This window comes from Neoarthrinium moseri (assembly GCF_022829205.1).
Source record: "Neoarthrinium moseri strain CBS 164.80 chromosome Unknown scaffold21_Wmoseri_CBS_16480, whole genome shotgun sequence".
NCBI lineage: Eukaryota > Fungi > Ascomycota > Sordariomycetes > Amphisphaeriales > Apiosporaceae > Neoarthrinium > Neoarthrinium moseri.
Window position 1 is genome coordinate 231,090 of NW_026055135.1, and position 18,046 is coordinate 249,135.

General features: G+C 57.0%; 4 protein-coding genes across 4 annotated transcripts; 1 reads left to right on the forward strand and 3 right to left on the reverse strand.

Annotated features, from left to right (window-relative positions):
- Positions 1 to 805: 805 nt before the first annotated feature.
- JN550_006216 (uncharacterized protein) lies at positions 806 to 1,639 on the reverse strand (the record flags this gene model as incomplete). Its single annotated transcript, XM_049317930.1, has 1 exon — positions 806 to 1,639. One exon carries the CDS (start codon positions 1,637 to 1,639, stop codon positions 806 to 808), a length of 834 nt encoding a protein of 277 aa, XP_049171776.1.
- A 6,312-nt stretch (positions 1,640 to 7,951) lies between these two features.
- Positions 7,952 to 9,832, reverse strand: JN550_006217 (uncharacterized protein; the record flags this gene model as incomplete). Its single annotated transcript, XM_049317931.1, has 1 exon — positions 7,952 to 9,832. The coding sequence occupies one exon, from the start codon at positions 9,830 to 9,832 to the stop codon at positions 7,952 to 7,954; it is 1,881 nt and encodes a 626-aa protein (XP_049171777.1).
- Positions 9,833 to 10,541: 709 nt separating this feature from the next.
- JN550_006218 (uncharacterized protein) lies at positions 10,542 to 12,569 on the forward strand (the record flags this gene model as incomplete). The annotated part of the gene is made up of 1 exon (XM_049317933.1): positions 10,542 to 12,569. One exon carries the CDS (start codon positions 10,542 to 10,544, stop codon positions 12,567 to 12,569), a length of 2,028 nt encoding a protein of 675 aa, XP_049171778.1.
- A 2,531-nt stretch (positions 12,570 to 15,100) lies between these two features.
- Positions 15,101 to 17,209, reverse strand: JN550_006219 (uncharacterized protein; the record flags this gene model as incomplete). Its single annotated transcript, XM_049317934.1, has 1 exon — positions 15,101 to 17,209. One exon carries the CDS (start codon positions 17,207 to 17,209, stop codon positions 15,101 to 15,103), a length of 2,109 nt encoding a protein of 702 aa, XP_049171779.1.
- Between the last annotated feature and the right edge of the window lie 837 nt (positions 17,210 to 18,046).

The following is an 18,046-nucleotide window of genomic DNA, read 5'->3' on the forward strand; positions in this document are numbered from 1 at the left end:
AAAACTTGGAAACCTTTGTGTAAGTCTGTTAGTTGACATGATCGTGAGATTTGGTGACCTCAGAAGATTGCCACCTTGGCAGTTACTAACTTGCGACTTGCCCCCCGAAAGATCGCGAGAAGTCAAAATTCTTTAATTTTTGGAAGTATCACCAAATTATGAGGGAGACAAAAAATCATTTTAAGAGTAAAATATCAGGATGTATTTCATTTGAATGATCGCCCCTGTTTTGGTGCGCCACAAGCCCCGACTCTGATCTTGTCCTGGGCGGACGGTTGGTATCTAACGCCAAAATTTGAATGCTACATGTGAAACTTCCAGAGTCACCAGAGACGATGCCTTCCAAGTGAGGACCTCTGGTTGCCTCTTTTCAGGCTTGTCCTGTGCTGTGGAAACCTCCTTCACAGATCGTGCCAACGGGACGATGCCATCGCCCCTCGAGCTTTTGGCTCCCCTCCAAACCAGGACCCAAACCAGACCCTTTGTAAATTCCCTGATTGCTCAATGCATTGTTCCCCAAGTCTTCCCCTTGAAATGCCCATAATAAATAATAGAAGAACTCCAGGTGCGCCTTATGCGTGTACTTTGCGCCCTAGGGTATCTCAAAGAAAGGCCCCGAACGCCAGGTATATATAACGTCAAGTCCAAAAAAATGTTCGTGAATAATCGTCCTCGTCTCCATTGCTGAGACACCATGCTGCACTTCTGGCAGAGGACTTCTAATTCGGAACAGAAGAAGCCGGCTATACAGTTGCTGAGATGCGTATGTACTGGTGGCAGTGATGAACGTGGTGCGACGGGACCCTTAAGCGCTGCCTTCTTGGCAGGCGATGGCTGCAAGGGCGTCAAGCCCGCTGCTTGCTCGCATGGCGCCCGGCCGGCTCATGATAGGGAGGCTGAGTCCTCGCATGTCCCAACCGCTGGGCGATGGAAGTTGTGAGACCTCGGTAACGATGCCGTAGTGGTCAGCATCCCACATGGTGACGTCTTGAGATGCCTGGCTGCTGCCCTGGGAGGTAGTCGACCGTGACGATATGGAGCCACGTTTCGAGGAGCCCAGAGACTTGGAAGACTTGGTTGACCCCGAGGACCTGGACTTGTCCTTGAAATGGGTCTCCAAGTGCTGCTTCATGTTGTCGGCGCGCGTGAATTTCTTGTGGCATCCGGGGAATGTACACTGCACAGCCTTCTCGGCTGTGTGGATCTTGGAGTGTCTTGAGGCATGGCCGGAAGTGGTGAAGGTCTTCTCACAGCCGTGGCTATCCCGGTAACGACACGGATAACGCTTGGCCGTCCTGTCCGGCACTGACGACGTGTTGGAGCTATCCTCGTCAAGGAAAGAATTGGACCGGCTGCTGTCCACGTAGGCAGGGCGCTTGAGTGTGCTCTGCTTCTCAGCTAGGTAGTCGTCATAGGGAGCTCGAGAAAAGTCGTAGACAGCTGGTGTCATGGGAGACACGGGGTCGTAGCTAGTGTTGGAGTCGTAGGAATCTGAGCGCATAAGCTCAGGAGTGTGAGATGGGGGCGAAATGCCTCTGGTAGACTGATATTGGCTGGTGGTCCGGTATGTGAGGGGACGTGAGTATGAGTCGTCATTTAGCAGGGAGACCTGTCGGCCTGTGGCGTCTCTGGCTTGCATTGTGCCGGCGATAGGGAAGGTGACTCAATCACGGTGATTTCGTTTGTGGATGGTAGGCGGCTCAAGCAGCTTCCCTGATTATATGGCGGGTTTGACGCGGCTTCAAAAATGGATGGCGAGACCTCGATGAGAGCAATGTGACAGGCACGGCAGGCTAGGCACAGATTACAATCGCAGAAGAATCCTGACTACCGTCCAGCTATGGAAGCGTTCTATGGTGAGGTAAAGTGTGCCTATGTGAGGGAATCCTGTGGTGTGTTGGCGACGACAGCAAATGCGAGCGATGAGCCGGTCCAGCTAGATGGGGTGAGATGAGGGTCGACTGACGATGAGGCTGTCGAAGGTTGATGAGCAAGCCACAAGGGAAGGCTGTGATGTGTGAGGCAATAAAGTATTATCGTGCGAGTGGTGTATGAGGGATTGAACAAAGTTCGTGAGTAGACACGGTAGCCAACGGCAGGCAAGCAGATGCGCGAGCTCTGGGTTTTAAAAGAGCAACATGGGAAACGCATGAATCCCATGAGTTTTCGCTTGCCCGCAAGCCGCAGGGCTCTCCACAACCCATGCCCATCAGGGTGGGTTCAGTGGACCGTACCTTGACCCGAAAGGAGCAGCGAAAAGACCAGGGTAGCGGAAGCGTAGGGGTCAGGGGTCTTCCAGTGGCATGACCAAGTAATCGACGAGCGGGGACGGGCAGTCGGATGTACACGGCCAGGTACTGCATAAGTACCGCTAGCTGTGTCGGAGTAACCACGCCGGCACGCTTGGGCCGTTACACGCTTATCACCGCAGGCAAAGCAGGGAGGCGGGCAGGCCAGAGGAGAGCCAGCGCAACGACCGGTACGTACATGCTGCACATGCAGCGCAGCCAGCAGCCAGCAGCCAGAGGCTTGCCGTGGCTCAAGCTTTGGCGACATCCGGGCTTCGTTAGACTTAGCCTTCCAGCCGTTTTGAGCCTTTCCAAGAGCATACTATTGAGTTTCGGGGCAAGCTGCCTCATCAGAGTCGTACGATACGCGAGCTCTATCATCGCTGTCTGTCTCCGCCAGTGGGGCCCTGAAGGGGAGGCGTACAAGGCGTAACTTGTGCCTGCGATGCACTACCACCGACGCTCAATGCCATCGTCGACCATAGTGTGTCTGTTGAGATGCTCTAGAGTCTTGACGAACAGTAAAGTAGTTGCTCCCGCGATCAACAGGTACAGGTGACCAGCCGGAGCCGACCAAATCGGATCCCAGTTCGCCAGATTACTCAGCTCGTACTGGGCAAAGTACACTACATCTACGAGCCAGACGGCGGACGGGGATCTGTGGGAGGTACGTAGGCATGTCTCGGCTTCAAATCAAGGGCCATCTCGATCAAACCGCTTCGCCGCATAGAATACACTCGCTGCAGTATACGAATTTTCGGCCCGCGTGAGCAAGCTGACCTTTTCGTCGGACCCTGCAGATTTGGTATATTTCGTTTTATCATCTTCACCGTGACGTAGGTGGCCGTCAGGGGAGCTTGCAGAGGACCCTCAGTGCCACGGGGTCCGAGTCGAGTCTGTCGACCGGTTTTGGTGTGAGCCCCGCGGTCTGTGGGCCCCCCATGTTATCCCCGCGACAGGATCATGAGGTGCCTCCAGACGTGAGCCATCGCGATTGCATACCAGGCCGTTACCCGGCCGAGGAGAGCTGTCAAGCTTCTACACCTCCAGAGTCAGAAAAGAGAAGTCCAAGAAAATTCAATTTCTATATCGACTTCCCTGCAACGGGGTATAGTCAATTGCTGACTATACAACGTGGACGCGAAGTTAGCCAGGGCCATTACCCAAATATTTAATACGCGTACTCGGGCTGCGAAGAGTCGACACAAGGCCGGACAGACAAGACGTTCTTGGAGGGCTAGCAGCTAGCTATTCGCCCGCAATATCGTTGGTGCGGTGGCAGACGGGTCTCGCGTGTTCAGAAAGATACTTGCAAGCGACTTCCCACGTCGGGCATGGCATTTCGAGAATTCCATGCTCCCCGAGCCCGATCTCGATCTCAACAGTAGCACCGCCCTTGGTCAAACTGGACACATGGCCGCCCGCCCTCGTTTCATTGCACAAAACCAGATTGTGGCCGAATAAACAAGCATGCTGGCATGCACGTCTGGCGTCTGCTGTCCATGCGACCTGTTTTTGTTGATAGCTCTGTTGAGCTGACGAGCGTCCATGGCCTCCACGCTCGCACCCTCCAGCAGATGGTACGCTGGGTCTGCGGGGAACCTACCTGGCCCGGCCGGTACCTGAAGCCATTTAAAGAGGTACTTTGGCCGGTACGCAGCGCCGGGGCCCATTTCCAAGTACCACAAGTAGCAGCTTCGCGACATGATGTCATTGCTGGTTTGGCGAGCTCAGAAATTTCAGGGAAAACCCGATCCTGTGGCCGTCGCAGCAATAGCCATAAAGTCCCTGCATGGGCTTAGGTGGGCTGACGGGCAAAGGCGAGGAGGAAAGGGTCCTGTGTAAGACGTCGCGGCGGGCTGGAGAAGATTTCTGTTTGCGATCGAGCTCGTCGCCCTCAATCGAGATTTTGGAGGACGACAGACAGGGATCGAGGCGGCCAGGGGGGACCAGGGGTCTTAGCGCGTGGCACTTGGGCCTGGGTTTAGACTGGGGAGCGGGCGCCCAAGGATCGACAAAACCTACCCAAAGCCCCCCAAAGTACCTCGCGAGACACGCTGGTGGTGCACGGAAACACGCAACAAGCTTGGCTGGATCGAGCAGGCGGCCTGCCATGTCCCCATTTCAGGGTCTTGCACAGCGGTTTGCTTGCCCACCGTCTGCCCGGTCTGATTGGCTGGAAGGCTCTCCGGGACCCCTCGGGACCCCTACATAGCAGACGACTTTTGTACGGGAGGCACAAAGCTGTTTAGTGCAGCCTTGCTGGACCCTCTGACACAAGTCCAGACCACCATCGGCCCTCTGCTTCAGCTTTGCCGAAGGCGCCCCAGCGCCTCCTCAGGCACCGGCAGCTCAGCTCTCGTCGTCCTCGGTCGCGATGGCGATGGCGATCAGCACGGCGATGTGCCATGGCCGCCAGAGTAGCGAGACGAATCTCGGACAGGCCGCGGAGTGCCAGCAGGTGCCGAATTGCTCCAGTGGCAAAGGGAAATTGAGTGAAAAAGGGTGCTCTCGCCTGCGACAGATGCTGGCACATTTTTCGATGAGGATTGAATCGTCCAGCTGTGATCAATCGTCGATTGCGACTCGATCGACGATGGTGCTGAATTTTCGCAGGGATGCTCCACGGGGGGGACCACTCAGCGCCAGCCCACAGCTTGATTTTCCCGCGAGACCCACAAGGGCTGCTTTCCCGACACCAGTTGACGTACCCCATTTTTAGCTTCCCAAAGAGATGTGCATTGAACCCTTGGGCCAACTTGCACTAGCAGCTTGTTCTTTCATAGAATGTTCTTCCGGACAGGCTCGCCGGATCAACGCGATTGGGCCACGGCGAGATCCTCCAGATCTCTCAACGAGACCGCCCTGGCATGAGTTGCAGTACAGTCAGGTTTCTGCAGATGTGACAGGCGTGACTTGACAGGCCTTAGTCCCACAGGCCTGCCAGGGAAAACGCTTGTGCTGGCCGTTATGCCATCGAGCACATAGTATACCAATCTAGATCCAGATCCAGATATCACGATGCTTCAGCACGGGCACCGTGGAGCTTCCCCCATCCCAAGGTCTGTCCACCTCACCGCTCCCCTGCATCGCTTACTCATAGAACTGTCCACTGCTCGGTACGTACAGTGCCTAGCACCTGTAATTTGGGACTGTTGTACCGGCCAAGGTGAGGCAAGGCGAACGAGGGCCTGGAACCGTCCTCTGGACCCTTCTGACGTCACTTCTTCGTATGAGGCTCCGGCCCCAGTCTGATGGGGCCTTCAGCAAGAGTTATTGACAGGGGAGCCAATCTCCGGCTTGCTATAGTAACGTCCGTGTCGGAAATAATTAGACAAGGCGCGGGCCACTTGGGATGCCCAACTTGGGAAGGCCCTATATCAAACTTCGGAGTATCAAACAAAGCTCTCAAATAGTCTGCCTCAGGCGAGACCCACTGTCCAAGAGTGTTCGCCGACCGTACTAGATGCCATTTCTTCCGATGAAGATTCGGAGTAAGCGAGAGGAACTGCCTCTTCAAGTTTGCCTGGTGGTGTTCGTTGAACCCAAGCCGCGTTGCCAACGGTATGGCTAGTCTAAATCCCTTTCGTGTAATTGTTCGGCGAAACTAGCCGAGACGTTCACACTAGTCACCTACGTCCCAAGCCAATGGCCGTTGGTTCCCTCAACTTATCAGATGGTCGAGCCTCCAAATGTTCAGTCAACATATCTTGATCCACCAGTCTAAGTTGGTCATGGGGAGCTATCCTGTCGGCATAGTGCTGTATAGTTTACATCATCTGGCCCGATAGTATGTGATCATACTTCGAGATGCCCAAACGGCGCAACAAGCTACACTCTTGCAGTAGCTACTAAACCCCGTCCAAAGTCAATTCGCAGCCTCTAGACACAGAACTATTGGTCGGCGGCTTTAACGCGAACATTGCGTACAAATCCGCGGGTCGCTTCCTGCCAGTAGAACAAACCTTGTTATCCCTCTCCTCGCCTGTTTCTCGTCTCTTAGTTTGTGACACGCGCTCGGCTATGGCACGAATCAAGCTGCCCAGTCCTTCAAACCACCATTTTACCTTTCGTAACAGAGCCGTTCTACCTGCCCTGTACTTCACGCTCCCAAGTCCAGGACCTTCTTTGAGAACGAGACCCCGCATGTCGCGAGCACTAGCCACAGGACCCTGACATCCCAAGCCCGTTGGGTGGATGGTGAGAGTAGTGTATCTTTCCAAGAACCCCCTCACGGCCGGGGCGCCAACGGCTCACCAGGACCTATCACGAGGCACCCTCAGCATCCCTGGCTCCTCTAGGCTCTTACGTTTGCGAACTTTGGGATCACGGCAGATGGGATTTCTGGTATTGTCCCTGTCCTGAGGCCATGGGAATCCTGCTTTCTCCCACCTTGCGCGGATCTCAGATGCCGACTACCGTACCATGGGGCATATGTTGACGATCCGATGGGATCGACGAATACTTGCATATTCATCTCGTCAAGCAAGATTGAATATACGCAATCGTGTAGCTACCACAGAACTGTACTATGGTAGAACAAGCCCGCCCTTGATCCCCTCTATTCAGGATGCCGCAGGGAAGCTGTTATGCTCGAGCTTACATTCCAGGGTCTCCTAGCCGGGGGACCATCAAAGACAAAACAAACAAACCCCTACTACACCTTCTTGCTTACTGACAGCTGCAACCGAACCACCCCCTTGTATTAAGGTGCCCACATGCAGTCGAGGACCCTTGGGAATCCAGTATGACATACCTCCCAGGGACCCCGACGCAGTACTTTGCCTACCAACGCCTTGCATGCAGCGCTAGGTGCTAGCAACTTACTATGGAGGCGGGAGAATGCGCCGGCCTATGAGAACGGACAGCCACACATTTGCTATGTACGGGGCAGCCCATTCCCATCCATTCCCTCTACTGCATGCCCAGTACATACGGGCTTACGTTTGGCCCCCCTCACCCAAGATAACGGGTTGAGCTGCTGGGGGGGAGGGGGGCCCGGGGGAGCTTCGCCCAATGGCGACTCGCCGGTGCGTCGTACTGTTGGCTCCAACGACTGCGCCATTCGTACGACAGTGGCTCGACTTCCAGTCCCAAGCAGGCGACCGCCAGTAAGCGTTGCCGTCGGGAAAAGGTCCGAGAGGGCGGCCGCGCGCCGGACTGCATAGGTGGTGATAGGCTCAAAGGCAAACCTCGTTAGCTTTGGGAAGCCCGCCCGCGGAAGTCTAGGCTTTTTCGCTTGCGAGGAACTTGGCTTTTGCGAAGGGGGTGCGGAAAAAATACATCGATTTTTAAGGTTCACACCGGCATTAGGAAAAGCAGACGAGGGTTCGCGCTTCGCTTCGCGCCGAGGCAACCAACGAGCTTACATGCTTGCAGTCAACAAAAAGAGGGGACCTTAAGGGACTTGTAGGTTGACAGTGACAGGGCCACGTTCTGGTATGCATCCAAATACAAGCAAATTCAATTCTGTCCTGATATCTTCCTATGTAACCCTGACGCCAATGCCATGCATGCTGCCGGATCAGAGAAGAAGGGGGGTCTGTTGAAGTAAACCTTCCCCTCCTTTCACGGCAACCTAGAGCCCACCTCATATGTTTCCTTCTGTATGCCCCCGTCTGCCCGTCTACGGTGATACCGCGACACGCAGCTCCGCCGTGAACCTATCTCTTGGCGGGCAAAGGAGGAGGGGCCATCTTGCCGGCTCCCACATCAAGCTTTTTGCTGGGAGGCTGGCTACTGGTTCCGCCAACCTGGGTGAATGAACCACTCTTGAAGTAACGGTCCTCCTCGGCGGCACGTTTGCGCTTGAGGTCGGCTTGAACCTTTGGGTCGACTAGCTCAATGCCCTGCACAGGGGTAAAGGCAAGCGACGAGGCCGTCCCTGCAGCTCCACCCCCGATCGTGGTGCCAATGCCCGACGTGCGGAGGCCCTTTCCACGGAGGTCGATGTTGGAGGCCGCAGAGCGGATCGTCGAGGCTGAGCCGCCGAGCGGGTCTATGGCTCCCCATCCCTTATTCTTCTGACTGAGCTTTGCGCGTGTCTTGTTGTCGATCTGTGTAGCACGTATTCTCCCCTCTTGGGCCTGACCAATCATACCCATACCGACAGTGCCGTCGCCAACGCCGTAGTCCGTCTCCTTCTCCTCTTTGCCAAAGACCATCCGGTTCTGGGCCTTCCTCAGCTCAGTCATGGCAACTGCAGCCTTGGCATTACGGGCCAACCTGCCACCACGCTTCCGCGATGGCTTGTCATCTGGCGCTGGGAGTGCGCGCTGACCCTTGTTCGGCGGAGGGGCGGTCATCTTGTCAAGTCTCTCGAGACACTGGCTCCGGAGCTCCTCACCATAGGAGCCATCAGAGCTGGTATGGCCAGTATCTGCGCGGGCAGCAAGGACAAGTTTAGCGGCAACGGCTTTCATCGCCTTCTTCTTTAGGTCATTCGGGATACCGCGAATGATGGGTGAGTGGTACAGGTAACCTTGCTGTCTGTTCTGTACGTTGGTCGCAAAAGCTGCGTTGGCTTGCTTCTTGGACCCCCACGCCGCCAGGTTGCAGGATGGTGTTCTCGACAGTGCAGTCAATCCACCAGCCGTGTTGATGAGCTGGGCGGCCGTTAAAGAGCCCACGACAGCTGTAAGGTTGGGCGCGAACACGTTCATGCGAGACTGGACGTATTCCGTCAAGGTCTTCTTGGCCTTGTCCATGGACACTATCATGTGACAAGCTCTGAGGATGCGATCCAACTCATCTGCACTGAGCTCCCGCCCTCTCGACGATGTAGCCTCTACGGTGACGATCATCAAGGACGGGCCATCAAGAACCGACTTGAGAGATTCGCCGAGGATGTTGTCCGTCTTGTCTTGTACAGCCTTGATACTAGCCTGGTCCATGGGGCCGTTACCGAGGATGGCAACGACCTTGGCGTAATCGATGGGGTTCTGTACGAGGGTCTCCAACTCGGGGAACCTTGTGGAGTAGTGGTCCCGTATGAACTTGTGCACCTTCATGATCTCGCCGTCGATCTGAGTAGATAGCGTGTTGGATTCGGTGAGGACTCTGTACTCTGGATTGTCTTCGATGTTGCCGACGTTGATAGTCTGCGAGTTGAATGGCTGCGACTGGAACTGGGCGATGCTCTGGGGACTGTTAGACGCTGTGGTGGGCTCGGGGGTGTTGGAGGATTGGCAAATTACCTTCAATAGAGGCTCCAGTCTATCCATGACAGTGCTGACTTTGCGGACATCCTTGACACTGCCCAGCTGCATCTTCTCGACCTTGGCCTTGGCCTCGTCCTCGTCGTCCAGAGGATCGATGGCGGCGCCGTTCAGCCCGCCCATCTCCTCGTCCTCGGCAGGCGGCTCCTCGTCGCCGTCGAGAACCATGTCGTCGTCGTCGCCATTGTCGTGAGCGCCGTTGGCGTCGCCATTCGTCTGGCCCAAGGAGGGACTGCCCCCGTCCAAGCCCAGATCATTCTGCTCATCGCCATGCTCGGAGCCCGAGTCCTCGAAGTCCTGGAGGAGTTCGTCTGCAAGAGTCGACATGGCGGTCCACTGGCCGATGAGACTTGACGAACAAATACCAGTTTCTCAGGCGACTCACTCACTTTTAGGCAGCTTCCCGCGCCTGGCCGTGGCCTTGGCTCTCCCTGAAGAGGTCCGCCCTCCTTGACGCTACAAGTTGCAGTGGCGTCGTCGAGATGGCGGCGTCAAGCTGGCGCGCCGTTCTTGGACGATGTACTGACGGCGAGCGTGCGGGGTCGTCGGAGGGGGTGGGTTGAGGTAGAGACAGAAGACGCCGTCGTCGATGTCGAAAAGTTGGCTCGGCTGGATTGCTTAGTTAGCTGATTAGATAAGGCGAGTCAAAGCTCCCGTCCGAGGCAGCGACGCGACTCACTGGACTTTCTGGAGGTTCCAGGGGGGGCAACCGCGACGGAACCCCGGCAGAGCAGTTAGTCCGACACGCTTACCTAAGCACGGTCAACGAGTTGGTTCGCTCTGATTGGGCACTCTGCCCTGGCCTGGCCTGGCCTGGCCTGGCATTGGGATGGCCGTCCAGCCGTCCCAGCCCAGGCTCTGGTCCCCATATTTTTTTTATTCGAGCTCTGACGCCTGGGTTGGAAGCCAGCCAGCCTTGGACCAGGACCGCGTTCTTTGCTCTTCCCTCCGTGTAGGTAGAAGCGGACATCGCTCCCAACACTAAAACCCGCCGCCATCGCGAGCTCGACCGCCCCGAAGGCTCAAGATCGCCGCCATGGAGTCCTCACGCGGCCCTCCCAGGGTCAAGAACAAGGCCGCTGCGCCTATCCAGATCTCGGCCGAGCAGCTGTTGCGCGAGGCCCAGGATCGCCAGGAGGACCAGCTGAAGGCGCCCACCCAGCGCTTTGCCGACCTGGAGGAGTTGCACGAGTTCCAGGGGAGGAAGCGCAAGGAGTTCGAGGACTATGTCAGGCGCAACCGCATCAACATGAACAACTGGATGCGCTATGCACAGTGGGAACTCGAACAGAAGGAATTCCGCCGCGCCCGCTCCATCTTTGAGCGGGCCTTGGACGTCGATGCGACGTCGGTCGTGCTGTGGATCAGGTACATCGAGGCCGAGATGAAGAACCGGAACATCGCCCACGCACGCAACCTCCTCGACCGCGCCGTCACCATATTGCCGAGGATAGACAAGCTGTGGTACAAGTACGTCTACATGGAGGAGATGCTGGGCAACATCCCCGGCACCAGGCAGGTCTTTGAGAGGTGGATGGAGTGGGAGCCGGACGAGGCTGCCTGGAGCGCCTACATCAAGCTCGAGAAGCGCTACGGCGAGTTCCAGCGGGCCCGGGACATCTTCCAGCGCTTCACCATTGTCCACCCCGAGCCGAGGAACTGGATCAAGTGGGCCAAGTTCGAAGAGGAGTCGGGCACCAGCGACCTCGTGCGCGAGGTCTATGCCGCCGCCATCGAGACGCTGGGCGACGAATTCGCCGACGAGAAGCTTTTGATCGCCTGGGCCAGGTTCGAGGCCAAGCTGAAGGAGTACGAACGTGCGAGGGCCATATATAAGCATGCTCTCGACCGCCTACCTCGGTCCAAGTCGATGAACCTGCACAAGGCCTACACCACCTTCGAGAAGCAGTTTGGCGACAGGGAGGGCGTCGAGGACGTCGTCTTGTCCAAGCGCCGGAGATACTACGAGGATCAGGTCACACAAAACCCCAAGAATTACGACATATGGTTTGACTACGCCCGCCTCGAAGAAACGTCCGGAGATGTCGACCGCGTGCGTGACGTGTACGAGCGGGCTGTCGCTCAGATACCACCTACGCAAGAGAAACGGCATTGGCGCCGCTACATCTACCTGTGGGCCTTCTACGCTATATGGGAAGAGATGGAGGCCAAGGACGTCGGCAGGGCGAGGCAGATTTACAAGCTGTGCCTCGACCTGATACCACACAAAAAGTTCACATTTGCCAAGATCTGGCTGTTGAAGGCCCACTTCGAGATCCGCCAAGGAGAGCTCACTGCGGCGCGGAAGACCCTGGGTCAGGCCATCGGCATGTGCGCCAAGGACAAGCTGTACAAGGGTTATATCGAGCTCGAGATGAAGCTGTATGAGTTTGTCCGCTGCCGCACGCTGTACGAGAAGTACATCGAATGGAACCCCACGAACTGTCAAGCATGGATCAGGTTTGCCGAACTGGAGCAAAGTCTGGATGACTTGGACCGAGCCCGTGCCATTTACGAGTTTGCCGTGGGTCAGGATGAGCTCGACATGCCCGAGCTGCTGTGGAAAGCATACATTGATTTCGAGGAAGGAGAGGGAGAATACTCGAGGACTCGCGACCTGTATGAACGACTTCTCGAGAAGACGGATCACGTCAAGGTCTGGATCAGCTACGCGCATTTCGAGCTCAACATCCCGGACGCGGCAGAGGAGGCGGCGAACGGCGACGCCGAAGAGCCACCGAAGAGCGAGGAGGCCAAGGATCGGGCACGAAAGGTGTTTGACCGTGCCCACAGAAGGATGAAGGACCAAGAACTCAAGGAGGAGCGGGTGTCTCTGCTCAACTCGTGGCTCGCGTTCGAGCGCACCTACGGCAGCGAGGAGGACATCGACAAGGTCCAGAAGCAGATGCCGCGCCGGACAAAGCGCAGACGCAGACTGGAGGACGACACGTTCGAGGAATACATCGACTACATATTCCCGGCCGACGACGAACAGAAGCAGGACCTCTCCAACATGCTCGCCATGGCGCAGCAGTGGAAGCAGGCTGCTGGCGGAGCTGGATGAGCGCTCCAGCGTCGCTCGCACAGGGAATAAGGCTAGAAACTGTAGTATTACAATTGACGATGATGAAAAGCCCTGTATCACTGTGGTTTTCTGCCCTTGTCACATTAGCGGCCCTTTCCATGTTTTCATCATTTCCGCTTGCTTGTTTCCATGATTGCCGAGTACCGGAGACCGAACACCGAAATACTCTTTGAAGCCTAGACCGGTCTCTTGGGCAAAAGAAACCGTTGCTTTGGCCTCGATATGCAGCCACTTCAAGCGTGCGTGGTGTGGGTAAGTCGCCGTTCGGCCCCCGAACCAAGGCGCTGCCAAGCCGGGAGGCACCCGCTGACAGGGACCCGTTCTTCCCGACGTTGGGGCATGAATTTAGTATAATACACTACCTGGACATCCAACCGGCTATAATCTGCTCTGTCTCGAACCTATGCACATCCGTCCGAAATCTTGTTCACTACTAATTATGCTCCAGGCCCGGCGACCCATGCGAGCTACTGCGTGTGCGCGGACGCAGCCACCCATAGACCAACCAGTCGAGCCTCTCGTCTCTCTCACATCCCTAGCAGGCGAGAAAGAGCACGCGCACCCGAAGAGCGGTGTAGCCGCAATACGGCCACAACGCTCGGGGTTTGGAACGCCCGCTCCCCCGGAGCTTTCTTTACGAAGCGCAATGAGGGCCCCCCAGAGGCACAGTGACATCACCACTCGCCCGCGGGGATTTTCCTCTCGGGCTGGCAGCGAGCGGGTGGTTGGACCGCGGCGGGCGACTGGGGGCGGCTGCTGCATGGCATCGCGTGGTATCGCACCAAACGGCTTCCCCACACACACGCTCATACACAGGCACATACACAATTACACATATAGCCGCGACGGAGCCGTAGCTACAGACTTGCAGCGTGGACCGGCTCCTGCCGGAACTCCAGTCGTGTGCCAAACGGTGTCGTTGGAGGCCTGGAACCCTGTCCGTTCCAGGTCCTCTCCTGTCCTCCCGTCCAAACGACCCCATCTTGCTTTTGCGGAATGCTGGGCAGTCGGTGTCAGCCACGTGTCTCCACGTCTGGGTTGATTAGGTAAGTGACTTCGGCGAGGAGTGACGCGGAAACCTAGAGGGGCTGGGCTGTTGTATGAGAGGTCGGATCTCCCGGTATTTCATGGGGCCAGTATCCGAGGATCTTATCACTGTCCCGAGTCTTTCTACCGCGGGCTACGTTTAGGTAGATGGGGAAAATAGTCACAGCTTTGGTTCAGACTTATGAAGAGTTTCAATGTCATTCGGATCTGTAGAATCGTAAGAGAAGGAAGAGTTAAACTAAAAAAAAAAAAAAAATAGGTGGTCGTGAGTTCGTATCATCCCCCAACCAATTGGGTGTTCAAGCACCCGCCTCTCTGTTGGACACGCCACGTCGTCATGCCGCATCGTCGTAAAACGAGGTTTTCCCCGCCGACAATTCTTTCTGCTCCCCCAATGGAAAAAAACAAGTGTAATATCGCGATACCGTTCTAAGACCAACAAAGACGACAAAAACCCACACCGCCGGATACACGAAATATAACCACACACATGCCCAACCTGCATATGCTCCTCCCCAGTGCCGAACAAGCTTCCGGGAAGGAAGATAACCTCCTTGGGCAAATCAGAAATAGAGCCGTATCCAGCCATCCCTGCAGGACCCACGTCTCGCCGTCCCCCGTTCCATACCCGTCCGTAACTCCACCCCCCTAAATCGCGACGATCGGATCCAGGCCCTCCACATCGGGAAACCGAGATTAGTGGTCTTGGTTGGCGCAACGACAACGCGGCAGCCGGGATGTGCGCGCGCCCTCGCTCTCGATTCGCTTGTGCCGGCCGGCGGTCTCACGATGGCAGTGGGTTCGCTCGTGGATCGTGCATTAGCGGGACTCGCTGTGCGTTTCCCCCCGTCTGCCGGCGGCGGGTCATGCTCGTCCCCCTGACCTGTTACACAGATGGGAAGGATAAGAATGCCCGAGGATGCCGGCCGGGGAGGGCATGCGCGCACGATCCCCTTAATTCAACGATCCTGCCCGAGCCACAGCTGACATGCTTCATTTGAGGTACAGGATCTAGTGGTCGTGGCGTCGACGCCGCTCTGTCACATACCCAGGGGTGATCAGTGAGATGTTCTGTTGTACAAAACGTAATAAAATTCTTGCGTGTAAGTGATATAGGGAAAAACAACCAACGGAAGAGGAGGAAAAGAAAAAATGTGAGCTCTCTGCTTCTATCTCAAACGACAAGGTTGAAGAAGGCAACGCAAGCAAGCAAGCGCTTATAGATCCCGTTTCTCCGCAGCCAGCACTCTTTCAAAGCTTCCCTTTAATAATAGAGCTCAAGTATTGTTTTGCTTTCTTCATCATCATGATACATTATGTCGTCAAGTCGTAACAAGAAAGAGTGTGATGTGTGTGTGTGTGCGTTTGTGTTGTGAGCCAGACGGCCACAGCGAGGCCAAGGCGTAGAGTGTAAGGACTGGCAAGGAGCGTTCATACATTTTGTCAGGGCGGGCTTCATCTCCTCACCTCCGGTCGTAGCCGACTGGAGGCGCGGGCAGAGTGGCCGAGTAGGGGTTCCCGTCGGCATAACGGGGCCCGTCGTCGTAGTACCGCCTCTCCCGTGGGGGAGCTGAGGAAGACCAGTTGTCAGCGCGGCTTCTGCCATAGTGATCGTCGTTTGCCCGCTGAAGCCGTTCCATGCGTCGCTCGTGCCGTCTGGACTTCTCCTCTCGCCACTCCTTGACCTGGTGGTTTTGCTCCCGAGCTTCCTTGAGCTCGGAAATGGCGCCCTTGATACCCATTGCTGCAATGCCGACAGAAGCGGCGTCCTGCAGAATGGCCTTGGACTTGAGCTTTTTGGCCTCCATCGGGTCCAGTCTACCCTCCTTCACGGCCCTATGCCTTGCGTTGCGCTTCTCCATGCTCGAATATACATTGTGCGCCGCGTGGATGGTGGCCACAGTGGCCAATCCGGTTGTCAGGATTTGCTTACCTCTCATCTTCTTTGCTCTCTTCTCATCCTCATCCGAGTCGCCGAGGTCGCTGCTGGAGACAGAACCGGAGCGGCCCCCTCGCTGCCGTGAGGTGCTGCGTCGCCTTCCTCCTCGGGCTGATCTGTCGTCGTCGTAGTGGTCGTCGCCTCTTCCTCCTCTCATGTATCCGCGAGACGTGTAGTCATCGTCATACCTGTCGTCTGGGCTGTGACCACGGCGACGGCCTCCTCGTGCTGAACGTGAATCATCGTAGTCGTCTTTCTCATCTGGGCCACTGCCGAGGCCAATCTTTGCCAAGCTGCGACGGGCCGTGTCGACTACACTTCGACTGCGGCTGCGGTGGCGTCGGCGTGGGGACTCGTCACGATCGTAGTACGAGTCCGGACTGCCGCGGCGGCTCCGGCTTCGCGAATCATCTTTCTTCTCCAGAAGCTTCTTGGTACCGAGAGCACCCAAGCCGGCGGTCGCAAGAGCTGCCAGACCACTGGCGCCGCCGCCACCACCCTGAGAGGGGGCCCGGGATCGAGAGCGGCTTCTGCCAGTCCTCCTGTCCTCCTCAATGTCCTTTCTGGACCCGTTGAGAACGCGGTTGCCGACCAGACCACCGATGACGGACTCCATAAGGTGACGCTTGCTGTCCTTGGTGGGGTCGTGGGCAGCGTCGATAGTTGCCGCACCGGCTGCAACGGTCAGGATGCGCTTCATCTTCTCTCCTTTCCAGCCGCCGGGCTCCCGAGCGACGCGGAACGCCTCGGCGGCGCCAGCCACGAGGGAGGCCTTCGCGGCCTTCTGCATTCTGTTGGTGGCGTTATCGCCGCCCCGGGATTTGGTGGAGTCCGGGCTACCTCGGCGGCTGCGCGCATCGGACCGGTGGTCATCGTGCTTGTCACCGCCGCCTGTCAAGGCCTTGACAGCGCCTCCAAGACCGGCGGCGCTGAGTGCGTTCTCGAGGAAGGACTTGTTGCTCTTCTTGGACCGGGGGTCCTCGTCTTCGTCCGAGTAGTATTCAGACACGCGGCCGTCACGGCCCTTGTGGACAACATAGGTCGACTTCTTTTCCTCCTTGACAGCGCGCTTGTTGTAGAAATCGGCTCCCTGGTAGCCGGCGAGTGCACCACCTGCGGCCAAGGCGGCTGAAGCAGCCAGGTTGCGATGGACCTCGCTGCCTTCCTGGCCGGCCTCGCGACGATCCCAGACCTCCTTGGCGCCGGCAGCAAGGACGCCACCCAGTACGGCGGCGACGATCTTCTCCTGCTTGTTGAGGACCCGCTTGCGAGTCCGCTCCTCCTCCTCGTAGTAAACACTGCCGGCCTTCCTGCTACGGTGGTCGCGAGGCTCGTCCCTCATGGAACGGTTGTCGTAGTCGCGACGGTAGTAGTCGTCCTCGTAGTAGCCGGGCTCGGCCGAGCGGGCGCGGCGCGCATCCCGGCCACCGTAGCCTGGGGGCGGGAAGTCTCGGCGGATCTCCTCGATGGAGAGGTCACTGTCCTCCCGCGCCCGGGGAATGAGCTGGTTCCTGCTCGACGGGTTCACGCTGAGGTACTCCTCGTAGCGAGGCTCTTCCCGGCGCTCCCGGCGCTCCTCGCGATAGTAGCGACGCTCGCGCGGCGGGGCGTCGTAGGTGTCGTAACCCGACATTGCTGACGTTCTCCTAGACGGATGAATGCTGGCTCCCGGAAAGTAGTCGGACTTTGATGACTGGTAGCTGATGTATAAGTGAAGCCGGGGGGAAGTCGGGGCTTATTCAAATGACAGCCTGGCCAGAGAGAGAGAGAGAGACGGAGAGGGGTATGTAGGAACAGCAAGTCGTGTTGCGGTAAGGCGGGGCTGGTGTTGTATTGGGTGTTGAACAGCTGATGTTCCCTCAGGGATACTAGTCAAGGCTGAGCGCTGGCCGCTATGTTGTGACGTATTTCCAGAAACGAGACTGGGCACGGGGTCGGCCGCCGCTAGGCAAATCTAACGGGAAACACTGGACACGCTGGGTGGTCTCTTTTTGCCTCGTTGATTCGATGTTCGTTCTTGCAACTGGCAGAGAAAAGAGCAGAGTACAGCAAAGACGTTTTGTGCTTTAGGCAGATGGAGGGGAGGGAGGCAGAGAAATGCCGCCACGCACAATCAGGAAATCCAAGGGCACGTCCAAAGCAAAGCAGGCTTTTGGCTTCTTTGCTGGCTGCCGGCCCTACCGCTGCAGGCCTGGGGGGCATTGGGGGGATTGGGGGTGGGATCTCGGCGTCGTCTGGCTGCATTTCTCGCAGAGAGGCTGTGGGCAGGGCCATCTGACATGGACTATGGGTGGTCCGCTGGGCATCAAGAGCGGCCCGTCATCTTGTCTAGCATCGTACAAGGTGCCCAATGAAGTCGGGGCTTTCCACGCAAAACAAACCATAAAATCGGGGCGGCTCTGTACCAGAGTAACACTTGAATGCCCTAGGTTTCTCACCTTGATGGGATAGCCGGGGCGCTGTTAGGTAA